We start from the raw sequence: 14,361 nt of genomic DNA, 5'->3' as shown, positions 1-14,361 counted from the left end.
CACTTGACATACTTCAGTTCTCCCGGATCAATTATGACAAGTAAGTTTTCTTCTCCGTTGCTGAGACCGTATGCTGGCAGCAGCTGAAATGACAAGCATGTCTTCCCACTTCCGGCAGATCCGACAATGGCAACTGCACTGTACTCTATAAACATCCTTTTAGCCTGGTCTTTGACTTCTTTGTTAATCGTCTTACCTGTATAGCTCTGACGATAAACTTTTGAATACTCTGAAAATATCGATTTCTTGTCAGTAAATATTCAAGTTAGCCGACAATAAACTTATCAGTATATTATCCATACTTTTCTTTTCTTATTAATTTATTTTTGCAGTAAAATCTCAGAAGAATATGACAAAATATGTACAATACAACGATTGTATCTGCATCTTCTTTACATTAAAAGTGACTCTTTAATATAGAATACTTGTGAAAACAGTTGTAAAACTGAAAGTTACACATTCATTACAGCCAAAACCTGTCATGATATTTTACAAAGAAGAATTTTATGTCTTTGTAAATAAGTAGTCATTTCTTAATACATTGATGTTTTCACTTAATTTTATGTAACCTTGAATACATTTTGCTAATCAAACCAACATTAATCTGATTAATGTTGGACCAGATTTCTTACACACATTTTCTAACTGTTGCATAGTAATGCCTGTTTTGCGTTTTCAGTATTTTAAGCTAAATTTTATGGCAGTTTTTATCTACAAAAGATTAGCGAAATGGATTCAAGTTTTAATTATGTAAAATATATCAAATATGTATAGATTTAGATTACAATAGTAGATGTAAATATCACATAGGGGATTGAATTAGAGGGTATATGTTTATCCTTTAATATAATAGTAATAACCCTTTTGTGATAGCATACAATATGGGTTTTTTTTATAAGTGCAATATAATGTGGAGTTTGTTTTATATGATATAATCTCTGATATAAATTATATCATGATATATAGTCTCAAGTAACTCAGTATTGAGTGGCAGCATTAAATATGTTTTAAGATATTATATGTAATACAAATATGTACTGTGATTTTATTTATGTATGCTGATGAGACTTGAATAAAAAAAAATGTAAATTCATTAAGTAATAACTAAACATTTCTGCGCAGAATTATTATCTGCCGTTACAGGTACGTACGATTAATAGTCCTGATTTCATACTTTTAGAAAACCAATACACATTGTATTGTTTACAATTTAGTTCAAATTCAAATAAAATAATAATTATTATAATTCGAACAGTACAACCGTTTTATGATTAAGACATGTAAATTTCACACATACCCAAAAGATTTCTATAGACGGTATCCTCGGTGACACATGTGTCTTCTGAAATTATCATTGCATAGAAAATAAAGGAAGATATATACATGTATTTCAAAATGATGTTCAACTTTTAAAATAAAGCAACCACCTGCTAATACTGCATATAGAAAGAACTAGTCTTATGCATTGTGACATATTAAAGACATTTCGTTACGTTTTGATGGCTGCTTGGCACACTTCTTTTTGTCTCCCTGGCCGTAACAATGTCAACTGTGTACTTATCAAGCGCCTGCCAATGCGGCAAAGCGAAAGCATCAACGCACCACAACGAAACACATAACGCGACGGAGACATGTTTTATGTCGAGTTGGCGCACGCGCCAGTAACAAACTATTATTTTGTTTTGCGCTGGCGAGCTCATTATTAACAATTCTAACACGATCCGCAGCAGTTGCTATATAAACATATAGCGAAATCGCCTATACATGAATCTACGATAAAATATAGCTGTACCATTCCACCCTACGATTGTAACATGACTGTGAGGTTCTACTATGCTTCTTCCATTATATGCCGACTAAATACTCGACATTTTCAGTGCTATGCAGTAGTAATAAAAAGTACATCAAATTTTCTGAAACAAACAATTTCTATTGTTTATATTTCTACCGTAAGAAAATGTTTCAGCCCGGTAAGTTTCAAATTCAACACCAGTGCATCTATATCTGGTCGTGTGCCTAGTTTACAATTTCTCCATTGTAGGCACCGCAAATGTCACCTAGATTCTTCTTTGACAGTAAATAAATTATAATTCATGTTCCAATCTTCCAGACTAAAGTGTTTACGTGTTATAATAAGCTGCCGCAATGTTCTGGTGTGTATGTTTCAGTTCCATCATGTAGGTGACGTGTACTATTTTTAGAAACTGCATAATTATATAAACTTTGAATGACGTATTTACTTCTGATTTCTATATCAGACCTTAGATGTTACTGAAAATAACATTTTCACAGCAGTAACTACTTAATCAATACTTTAGTTAAAATTTACAGAATAAGGAAAATTCCGTTTTATGCAACGCTTTTCATTCATCGGGAGGTATTTATAATAGCAAATGGCCAGTCAAACTAAAATGCAGTGCTGTAAAATGCGAAGAATTTGCGTGGTTAGAATAAAAATAAATATGCTCCAATAATATTATTAGTTAATAAAATATGGGCAGTTGTTCGGATGCGAATATTAAATCACTCGTGCTACACACTCATGATTTAATTATTACTCATTCGAACTCCTGCCCATATTTTATTAACTGATAAAATATAGGCACATATTTATTATTTCTTAAATATTCATGCTGGTACAGCTCGTTTAAATGGGTCAGCCGTGTTGATGTACTTATAAAATAGACTTGTCCGGTTTATAGGTTGGTCAGGGCTAAGGATATGTATTGTATATTTCTTTAAAATGCTTCTTCCCCTTCCGTTTGGACCCGTCCATGTTTACAAACACGTTTGTTTATTTTATGGACTATATTAATGGATCGCGATAATTTAATTTTAACGGTACTTGGAAAAATCCAAAAACAGGTAAAGCAGGTGTATTATCCGATAAGTGGTGTTAACTTGTATATTGTAGTATTCTTAACTCTAGAATACGATTTGTTATTCAGTAACAAATTTGTAGTCTAGTGGATAGGGTATCAGACTTCTATTTTTATGTTTTGTATGGTGTAGGTTCGAGCCCTTCTTTCTTAAATGATTTTTACTTATTATTCTATTTTAGCAAGTCTTTTATATAACGTCTTTGTATTTACTTTAAAAAAATATTAACATTCATAATGCTTTTAATGATTGCAAATTTGGTTTCATTTTCATTTTTGCAAGAGTTTTCTTTATCCATTTTGTAATGTTAATAGTTCAATGTGTATTCTAAAATGTGACACTCTGAAAAATGTCAATAAAGACCCAGTATAACTACAGGAGAAAATCATGATACAAATAGTTTTAACTGTATTCCTTCTCAAGGTAAAACCATGCTAGGAAAATAAAAAAGTAGCTCGTTCTGTATTCGAACCAGCACCGTAAGGTTACAAATCATACGTGTAAACCACTAGACCACGCCGCTACTTACATTGGTTTTGCTATATAAGATATTTGTCATAAAATCTGTCCACCTCATTCCCTATTTCGTTGTTATGGGTTGATCCGGTATTAGTAAATAAAGGTCACAGTTATCGCGTTTTGTTTATACAGTGACGTGCGCACCAAAACAAATAAATTGTTTCGTTGTTTCGCTTCGACGCGCAAGTCATTTACGGAGAGTTATTGTTTCTCGTTGGCTGGCGCACTATTTAGCAAATATTTCACGTTAGCGCACGCGTTTATGATATTTTTCATGCTGTAACGTCTGTGCACCCACCAAGACGAAATTAAATATTTCATTTATTAGCGCCGGCGTGCACATAGCTTATTAAGTACATTCCGTTGTACCGTTCTAGCGTGCGCACAAACTGACAAAGGTGAGACAATGATACAGTTTGTTTCGCTCGATCATGAAATGATCCATTCTCGCATACCAGAGGTCTACAGTGGTTCCCCGGATGTCTCGGGATTTTGACGAACCTCTGATGGATGAGAATGGAAATGATCGTTAATGGTGCAGATGCCAGCACGAAATGAAACTGTTTATTCTGTTGCATACTTATGTTTCGTTGTTGCCGGGCGTTGATAGTTCTATTTTATCGTGCTGGCAAGAGCACACTTTTAATAGTTTGGTATAGTGCGTTGGCGCGTGCGCCAGAACAACACAACGGAATATGTTACACATAAACCGCTAGCCAACGCGACATAACAAGATGTCCAAAATCATCCACTACACTTAGCCGTTCTGCTTAATGACAAAAGTCGTAGAAAACTCACTGAACAGACATCTGAATATTTCGATTATCAAAGAAGATTCACGATTCGTTGTTTCATTTTGTGGTGGTTCACGGAATACATGTATATGACATAACGAATGTAAAACTTCTAGATTAAGATATCATCGCAATATAAGCAAAGATTTCAAAGCTTTTATTTAAATTATTGGTAGCAGAAAAATAAATTACAGCGTAATGTAGTATCAAAACATACGGCGTGTGAATAGTGCGTTGGAAATGACATCACCGTTAAAATTTGATGACAATACATACTATTTACCTTCCAGCACTATATTGGTTAAATAAAATAAATATTTTTCCGCAACAATTTCGTCTCGCGTAGATCTATTTCATTACATACGTTTATCAAAATGCAAACTGAATGCATATACACTTGTAAAATAGTAAAAGGTATGATGTCAGTATCGGAATTTGTTTAAGTTTAATTACAACTCGAACAAATGTATTATAAATACCTGGATTATCGTCTACTGAGGAATCTATATAAACCATTGATGATGTAGATAACATATCATGGTCATGATGTCTTGTAACTTTATTGAGAAGTCTCTGGTTGGTTACTATGACAATATCGATAACATCATCATTATCGTCAGTTGTTGCATCTATCATACTGTCAAACTCTTCAAGCATTACTTCAACCTTGTTTGAATCATAGGTTGTCCTACCAAACGGTTCACGAAATAGTACAAACTGTGCATCCTCGGAACAGATCCGTTTCCAGTTGGATGTGTTGTTGATCTCTAAACATTGGTCAGGACGTTGATATTTTCTATCTTGTATTACCGCAAGTGCGCATTTGTAAGTCAGCGTGTTGTCATGACCAGTAACGATAACGCGGTGGTTGTCTGTAAGCTGTTGGGTTATCAATGAAATGTCGTCTTTGAAAGACTCGATACAATCATTTTGCTTTTCTAATGATCGTTTAATTTTTGCTGAAAATGAGATAAGAATAATTGAATTCCAGTCGTCATTACCAAAGAAAACTCCCTTTTTTTTTTATAATAGAACCAAGTTATTTCAGCTTTACCGATCCCACAATATATCTTTACCATTAACGTTTGGAATGTTCTACTTTTTCATATGTTATAGCTGACGCGTGAGACTTTTTATATTCATATCAGAACATTCAATTAACACAACGACAATGAAATATTACAGATGTTTTACCTCTCATCCTTTCAACCTTGTTGTCTACGATTCTCATCCTTTTTTCTGCAACACCTGAAGTCAAACATGTCTTGTTTTTTTATTATTATACCCTAAAATAATTCCAATGCAAGCGTCAGTATATATTTCTTACATTAAAATACAGCCGCCCTAATTATTTACATTTGGTATGTTAAATACAACATTCAACGTAATTAATGATTCTGCCTATCAAAACCCTGAAAACTCGGCCAGTCCTAGCCATGGAATATAATAATTTGAAAATATGTATAACGTATGGTTTTTATATCTATTAGCACTATGCTTGTGCTAAATTTAGCGTGTGAACGGAATAAACTATGGCAATAAATGTCTATTTTTGGTGTGACACATAATTTATACAATACCCGTGCGTCCTTTTCGTTTTACAGATGCTTTTGACAGGATTTTACTTGATGTTTTAGATTCTCCCTTCAGTGTCTGTATTTCGCGGCCCTGAATGCCCAAAGCTTTTTTTCAAGCTCCGAGTTTTGCAGTTGAAGCTGCACATACAAGACTTTGTGCCAAGTACGTAGAACATCCCCAAGATTCGGCATGTTTTCAGTTAATGCTGAATTTATTTCCTCTTCAATAGAGCTTTGCTGAGGTGAACCTGCAAACTTTAACAAGGTAAGTACAGCATCCTTAAGGGCACTCCATGAAGAGTTAAAATCTTCATCAACAATGCATTCGGTATTTGCAATATGTTGCAGGTTATTCCTGATATTTGTGATGTCATCGAGACAGTTTCTTTCATCTTGTTCTAACTTGTTTCCAAATAAGCCTCGCAATAGTGTTGTGAGTAAAGTAACGTCCCATATTTGGATATTCACGCTCCCAGTTGATGGTAAGATATAGTAAAACTGGTCTAAACTGATCTTAGAACGTCGAAGTAATTTATCAATATCCGGTTTTCGGGACTTAAGGTACTCTTCCAAGTCTGTGTAACGAAGGTTTCGTTCAGTATAGTCAGCCTTTGCCTTAGTGACAAATAGTTCACGTAAAGGCTTTGGGCATATGTTTATTATGAAGGTTACTAGCCGGTAGTACTTGTCTGACATTCTGAAAAAAATATAGACAAATTAGCAAATTACCTGTAATTTACATGGGTCAATACCGGCTTGAAATTGCTTATTTACGATTTCCCTCCTGGCATATCTTTCAATATAAAATCTAAAGATAAGGGCAGATTTCCCGGAATCACGAATATCTTAAATTTTACTAAAATTAGAACAATATGTTATTTTAAAAATCTTAAAAACAATAAATGCATACAATGATGTTACGACAGTACCCTAAAATATGTATAGTTTACAAACTAACGAAAAACTGTAAGAGGAAAGTTTATTCTAAAAAAATTCAGAACCTTTTTATCCAAATATAGTGTAATCATTTGTTATCTAAAATCACAATTTTTATATGTACCTTTATAACTTTAAAAATGTGGTAGTTAAATGAATCAAAATACAAATATGCGTGATAACAATCTAAGTGTATGCTTACATTGAAACAATACTTTAAGTCATTCTTAAGATATTGGCAAATGACAGGTTTACAGTTTTGTTTAGTATTGCGTACGTTTAAATCGATGTGTCTATAGATTAGACATTTGCGAATTAAACCGATACCGAATCCGAATTGTACACGCCATGTACCCGGATAATCTTAACTATGTTCAGCGACCCTAACTCAGTGCCAACATGGCGGATGTAAAGCCGATACAACCTTGCTTTCTGTGTAATTACGATATATAAAGGAATGTTTCTGTTGTTATATCTATCACCATTGATCAAGTGTATATTTATTTCAAAATGTATCATGTTAAATATATCAACCTTTGTGTATTCAGGTAGAAAAACGACGAACAAGGCAACTTTTTCAATGAAAACTTTTACAAAAGATCTTTAAAAATACTTCTATGCTTTTGATGCCTCGATTATTTTGTTGTTTGAAAGCAAAGATATACTGCTTTATAGGCCCCTTTACACTATGTTGTTAACCCACTACATGTTGACATAATACATGTTCAAATGTACTGACAGCGAGAAAAGGGATAAAAACCTAACTTTGATTTGATAAAAACCGAACTCAGTTTACATGAAGAATGGATAAAAACCTAACTTCCTAACTTACACGAAATTATGTGACGGATAAACACCTAACTGACTAGTATTCTGTAGAAATGAATGAGTTGACATGTACATGGTCTGATTATTGTAAACATTACTTTATAAGCGGTATTGTCTTCAAACTTTGTCATTAATTTTAAGATGTTACATGTATGCCCACTACAGTCAAATATTTTTTTCATAATTTTAATATTATGCAAATAGCAATGTTTGGAAAAATCTGGATAAACCCTAAAAAGTAACTCAGTATAAAAGTCAAAATTATTAATATATTTACATAAGAAATTATTTAATACCACCGATGTTCGAAGTTCTGTAGTTCCCAACCCTATCTCCCTCTCTCTCTCACACACACACACACACACACACACACACACACACACACACACACACACACACTCTCTCTCCGTTTCAGAAAAATTGTGTTTGTTTCAAATCTTGTATATCGTATAGTGTAAGAGATTTTTATAGAGGTGCTAATGGAATATTTTGATATTGTTTTAAATGGGATAGATTTATGATTATTATTAAATATGATATTTTTCAGACGGTAAATAGGAATAAAAGTGTGTGTGGTGTGGTGGGGTGGGGGAGTGATGCATGGACTGACGGGACAGGGGTGTGGGTATCCTTACATTTTTCACTTGTCCACGGACACTTAAAATCCACTTGTCCATAGTCAAAATTCACTTGCTCTGATTTGTAATATTAAACCTTCATGAAAGGGGCAAATAGACTGGAGTTTGAGTTCTTTATTTAGGACAATGAAAAGAAAAGCATATCACAGTAACTGTGGTAAAATATAAGTTGTTGAAATATTTGCCTTTTAACGTTTATAAAAGTCTGAAATCGCGTAAGCAGTGTTCGGGATCTTTTGAGGTCATGTCCGAAACACTGGCCATGCAATGGTGCAAAGCCAGATGAATTCAGAGAAAGACTCTTAAAACGTTCCGACTTGTTTCAGTCATACTTGCGATCTCTGTGTGCTTTTGATTTTAATTTGGCTGACTACTGGGTCAAATATTTCCTTTGACAGTGACTTATTGTCTCAGCAGTTGGAATTCTGCTTACAAACTTGTCATAATACTTTTTTAAGTTGTTTACGTTTCTAATGTCTTTAAATGTCCTTTTAGTTCTCTGTGTGTAACCCTTGTTTTCCTTTTTTTTTAGTTTTAGTTACAGAATGCTATATGCTGATGATGCAAATATTTTTCTTCAGCTACTTTAAGTAGTTCTTATGTTCCCTTTAGCATGTATATGGTTTCTTCTTCTTTATGCTGTTTTTTTTTTTAAATGCATGTTGTAAAATGTGACTCTTCTTATTTTTGTGTAGTGTCAGCTAATTTTTTTTATGCTGCTTTAAATGTGCTAAATCTGTATGTGGTAAATTACTTTTTCGTTTTATTTGCTAGTACATATGTGCTTTTTTGTTTTAATGCGCTGTAACATGTATGTGATAATTTGTGATTTGTTTCTATCTACTTAGAGCGAGATGCTTTATTTGCTTTAATGTGCTTTAACATATTTGCATTTTATTACAGCTGTTTTACTTATGTTGAGCTTATTTACATGTGTTTGTCGGAAAATAGCTTTAAGCTAGCATTATATGTTTATACTTTTCCGACGTTAAATAAATGTTCTTGTATCTAAATCTTCTCTGATATTTTATCATAGTCACCGAGTTACAGTGTGCGCGAGACCTAGTCAAAGAACCCATTATCTTTATCACCTCCATACACTTGAAGCAACACACAATCTAAATGATATTTTATGTTTTCTCATTTTATACCTGAAAACGTATGCTTGTCCGCGGACACACAGAATGAAAAATGCACTTGTCCGCCGGCAAAAATCACGAGTCGGATAAGTTGGACATAGGAATCCCACATCCCTGCAGGGGTGGGTAGATCAAAGAACTTCGAGCATCAGCAGTCCATAAAAAAGCACAGACGAACAGCAGTTTTCGTTTTGTCAGGTGTTTATCCATTCTAGTTCGCATTTATCCAGCGCTGTTTCCTATACCAGTTAGGAATTATCCGCAAATTTAAACCCACCTTATAATCAATAGAATTTTTAAGCTATAAAAATCGATTTCAAACTTTGATACTGTTAAACATTGTCAAAGAGATATTTATGGAACTAATACATTTAATAAGTAAGGTCTTACTGCAATTTCTGGTACTTTAAAACAGTAAGAAACATAAAACATGTTCATTTTGAAGACTTTTTTGAGTACATTTTAATGAATTCCAGCCACATAATGTGACATTTCAATTGAAATATTTAATACGCAAAACATGTTATCAATACAGGATATTATGACTATCAAAAGTTTTACGCTAACATTGCATACTCATAAAAACACGAAAAAAGACAAGGAAATTAACCACATACATCGTCTTTCTGTCAGCCATGTTGGCACTGAGTTAGGGTCGCTGAACAGAGTTAGGATTATCCGGGTACATGGCGTGTTGTAGTCTACTGCTGTTGGAGGCATTTCAAAACATTTTTGTCAATAAGGCCAAGCCATTGATGTAATATGTTTTCAGGCCCCGCTTTCACTAACGTTCTCAAAGTGAGAAAATTCCCAGCTCAAGATTTTCTCAGAATAGTCTGAGAATTGTCTCAGCTAGGAAATTTCTCAAGTTGGCTTTCGCTAAACTTTTTCCAAGTCTTGAGATTTTTCTCAGCTGAGCCGTATTTTTTTAAGACATAAGCGGCCAAACATCCAAGGAGCCGCGTGAACTTTCCCACGAACACGAGTGCATAGTTGGGGGCAGTGGATTTATTCTTTATTGAGACGAAATGAAGCGTTGAGAAATGTTCATAAACAAACGTGACAGTTTCGGGATAATCCAAATTGTATGTTTGTACAAAGGTATGGCAGTGTATTTTCAATTTTTATAATTAATCAGTTTCAAACCTGTCACTTTTGAACCAATCAAACACACAGTCGAGGGTACTACTACTACTACGTAATATTGCTGTGTTTTTTTTCCCAAATATGGGATTAGGTAAACACAGCCATATGTTGTTACACTACGTGTGAAAATTTTTTATTTTATCGGGCATATGTTTTAGGGGAATCAATATGCAGCCGTAAGTATACATTGTTTTAGATGTACATATTAATTACTGCAATTAGTGTATTAAGATTGCAGGGACATAAATATAGCTATGCTTTTCCTCTACTGTAGGCATTTCAAACTTTGAACACACACAATTTGTCACAATACTCACATTCTATTTTGTAGAAGAATCAAGCTTCTTTTTTAAAAGCATTTTGCCCATTTCTGTCATGATTTAAATTAATTCGTGTCTAACGTATTTCGCCAGGTACTCTGTGATTGAAAGTGCTGCAAACCATGTACATTTTTTTTGAAATGCAAAATGAAAGTGAAAGTAGGTAGAGCTGTCAAAATAAAAAAAAATGCAATTTTTAAAAAAATATAACAGTTGATAGATTTCATTAACCAAGTACCTAGATAAGTATGTTAGACACACAACAAAAACAAATTTACAGAAAAAAATGTGTTGTAAAAAAAAAAAAAAAAAAGTTTGACATTTCTACAAGGTAGAAGTGGACAGTTAAGAGGTACTGTGTTAAGACAAAATACAAAGTATAACCAAACAAGGGACCTTTATAGAAAGTACCCTGCTACTTGTGTAAAAGGCTTTGGAATATTATTGGTCTGTCGGGTTTATAATTTCCATTTATGAAAATTTACATGAGGGGGTCTCAAAGGCTTTACATGATCCTAGATCTACTTTTCATTTCTACTTTCACTTTCAGTTTGAAATGTATTCCATTTTTTTTAAATTACATTGTTGCAGCACTTTCACCCCCCAGACTTCCTGAAAAAAACCAATATGTTATGTTAGACAAAAGTATAAACATTAGTCCACTTGAGATACAAACTACAGGTTTTCATTATAGGCCTAGCTTATTCCTGTTTTTAATGTTGCAGGTTTGTAATATATCATAACTTGAGACAGGACTATATAAAACCTATTTTTTGACACAAGCATGGAAAAAACAAAATTTTTTTTTGAAACAGAAGTTTGGAAAATCTGAATGACGTATAATAGCATTTTATGTTTGGAAATTTCCAATCAGTAAAAATATATATTTGTATATTGAAGCTTTTTCCCTTCTTTTTCTGTACACTTCTCTATATTGTAGATCTAAATAGAGACAGAATAAAAAATTTCCCTCAATAAAATGCTTAAATATGTTGGGGTTCTTTTTTTGAAAATCATTATGAAAGAAAAAGCTTTTTCAGTTGTAAGGCATCTCTGAAATGTCCCAGAATTTGATAATGGTTTTAAATGTTCATTGTGATGAATGCATAATTTTCCCAAAGTATGCTTTTTTTAAATTTTAAAATTTTTTATATTTTTTTATATGTGGTTTATATAATACACACCACACACAATTTTATTAAGATTTTTGTAGATATCAAATTTATGTAGCTAATAATTATAAGTTTATGTACATTTCACCCAGAAAACCATTGATCTTGTATACCTAAGGCTCAGACTTAGTGTTTAAGATTTTCTATATTATAAAAATTTTTGTGAAATTCAAAGATTGATATTCCTTCTTATAAATGGAATAAGGAAATATTGAACCTGGTTACAGAGCAATTTTATATAATTTATATAAGGGTTTCACAGCCTGTTGATGAAGATTCTCAGCTTAACAGAGGTCAGGCTTGAGTTATGTGCTGATTCAAACGATGCTATTGACAGTGGATAATCCATTCTGAGTTGTTCTAGGCCCATTCACCAACATGTCAAAACACTGAAACTGAAGGCAGTATGTGTAGGTGGTCTGGCCTGTGATTTCAAGTATATTATGTTTTGACTAAGTTAGTCCATGTTTCCTAATTTGCAACCTACTATAATTCAGACCATGCTAGATTTTAATTTTACTCAAAAGGAAATAAAGGAGAACACAAAAAGTTAAATCATGCTTGCAAAATATACAGAAACCAAATGATACCCGAATGGAGGCACTTTATTTACAAACATTTGAAATGGATCAGTCTGATTTTGACCAAGTATTGGTTTTGGTTTGAACTTTCACTTATGATAATTTGCATGCCTAGTCAGAATAAAATCACTAGACTATGAATCAAGAAAAGTTGTAAGTTTGATCCTTTGGCTATGCATGCAATATCTTTTAACAGTTTGAGCGAAGAACAGGGTCTGAAGTCATTTTTTCCAACATTTCTTACTTTTTTTACAATGGAAGTTGTCTGTGAGTACAAGTCATTTCTAGTAAAGAATGCAGGAACACTTGATAGGTTAACTGAACACCATTACATGACTGAAATACAAATGGCAAATTGAATCATATTGAAACAAAAAACAAAAAGAAGAATTTCTCTCCATAAATGCAAACAAAAATAAAATTTGTGATAGTGTCTGTATATAACATAGAAAAAAAAATCCTTTTCAGATTGAGGGTACCTCCCCCTGATTATCCCCTTTGAATAAAATATATCTGCCATGTGAAAGGAACAAGCTGCAAGATATACTGTGGAAATGGGGCCTATGTAAAAAAATTCTATTTAAGAATATAAAAAAACTGACACTAAACTACTGAAAAGGTTGCACGGGGGACATTTATTGTGTGTATAGACTTTCATCAAGATTCTGAGAAGTTGATTTGTTAAACAAAAATAGTCAAAATATTGTGTCTTCAAGCTGAAAAGATTAAGATCTTTAGGAAAACATTAGGACTCAAGAAAAGTAATGGGGTTATGAAACTGTAGGTTCAACTTTTAAAATTTGTTTTTTTTTTTTTTTTTCCACTATATTTTGTGAAAGAGGTTCCATCACAAGATGTGACATTTGGTAAGAATAGATGAAAGTTTTATGAAAAGAAGTTTTTTGCTTTAAATGTGCAGACTTTAAGTTACATAAAAAATCAAGCTATTTACAATAAATATTGATTAAAAAGACACTGTTGAAAACTAGCCTTCATGTAAATGGCACACTTTTTTGGGTGCACAGGGGACACAATTAGCTATATAATTTAATATAACTGTAACCCTTAGGACCTTGCAAAATTTTCTATAATGAACTTGTCCGTTTTACAATTTGGACAATATTATTAAGTGTTAAAAGGGGTGCTAACCAAAAAGATACTGACTGAATGGTGAACAGTGCAGATAAAGATCAGACTGATCATGATCTACACTTGTCGCAAAGGTAGGACCAGCCATGTACAACATGCTAAGGGTTAAAACTGCATGAGCCATTCAGCTGATATTGCAAACATTTGTTTACTACATTGATTGGATATAAGTAATTTGCCCTAAAACACTTTATAAAACTGAACTGAATTAAAATAAGGTGAGAGAGAAGAAAAAGCTTAATTATTTAAAAAAAAAACAACAACAATATAGCCGATAGAAATACATTGTTGAAGGCATTTCTTTGTTTACATTAAATTTAAAATGTGGCTGCCACGTTGTTTGTTAGGAAACGAAAAGACACATTAATTTCTTGTTTTCGAATTTTAATTATCGCATTTTATGTGTCAAAGATTGGCATGGGTGAAAATATTACTGAAAATATTAAAATCAGTTTTTATTGATTAACCCCCTTTTTTTGGCTTGTGCAGTATAAAATTCATGTGTATCATTGAAAGTATATGTAAGTAGTTTTCTAACAAACTGATAAACATTAATTTTTTTGGAAAGTTTCTTGCATAAAGGAGGTTTTTTTAGTATGAAATTTACATGGTGTGGGCCTTTAAGCTGTTTACTTTAAAAACCCACCCTGTATTTTGATAATTTGTTATGTAATTAAGTCAT

General features: G+C 32.8%; 1 protein-coding gene across 1 annotated transcript in view; it reads right to left on the bottom strand.

Annotated features, from left to right (window-relative positions):
* Nucleotides 1-3: 3 nt before the first annotated feature.
* LOC128552034 (uncharacterized) overlaps nucleotides 4-14,361 on the bottom strand; it is a gene marked incomplete at its 3' end in the record, with an annotated part of 34,238 nt that continues 19,880 nt past the window's right edge. The window contains 5 exon segments of the mRNA XM_053533031.1: nucleotides 4-229; nucleotides 1,298-1,342; nucleotides 4,673-5,152; nucleotides 5,388-5,441; nucleotides 5,774-6,467. Coding sequence (XP_053389006.1) covers nucleotides 4-229; nucleotides 1,298-1,342; nucleotides 4,673-5,152; nucleotides 5,388-5,424 — 788 coding nt within the window.

The sequence above is a fragment of the Mercenaria mercenaria genome, unplaced genomic scaffold (assembly GCF_021730395.1).
Source record: "Mercenaria mercenaria strain notata unplaced genomic scaffold, MADL_Memer_1 contig_1962, whole genome shotgun sequence".
NCBI classification, from domain to species: domain Eukaryota; kingdom Metazoa; phylum Mollusca; class Bivalvia; order Venerida; family Veneridae; genus Mercenaria; species Mercenaria mercenaria.
The sequence above is the reverse complement of the archived record's forward strand: the minus strand, read 5'-3'. Positions and strand labels throughout refer to the sequence as shown.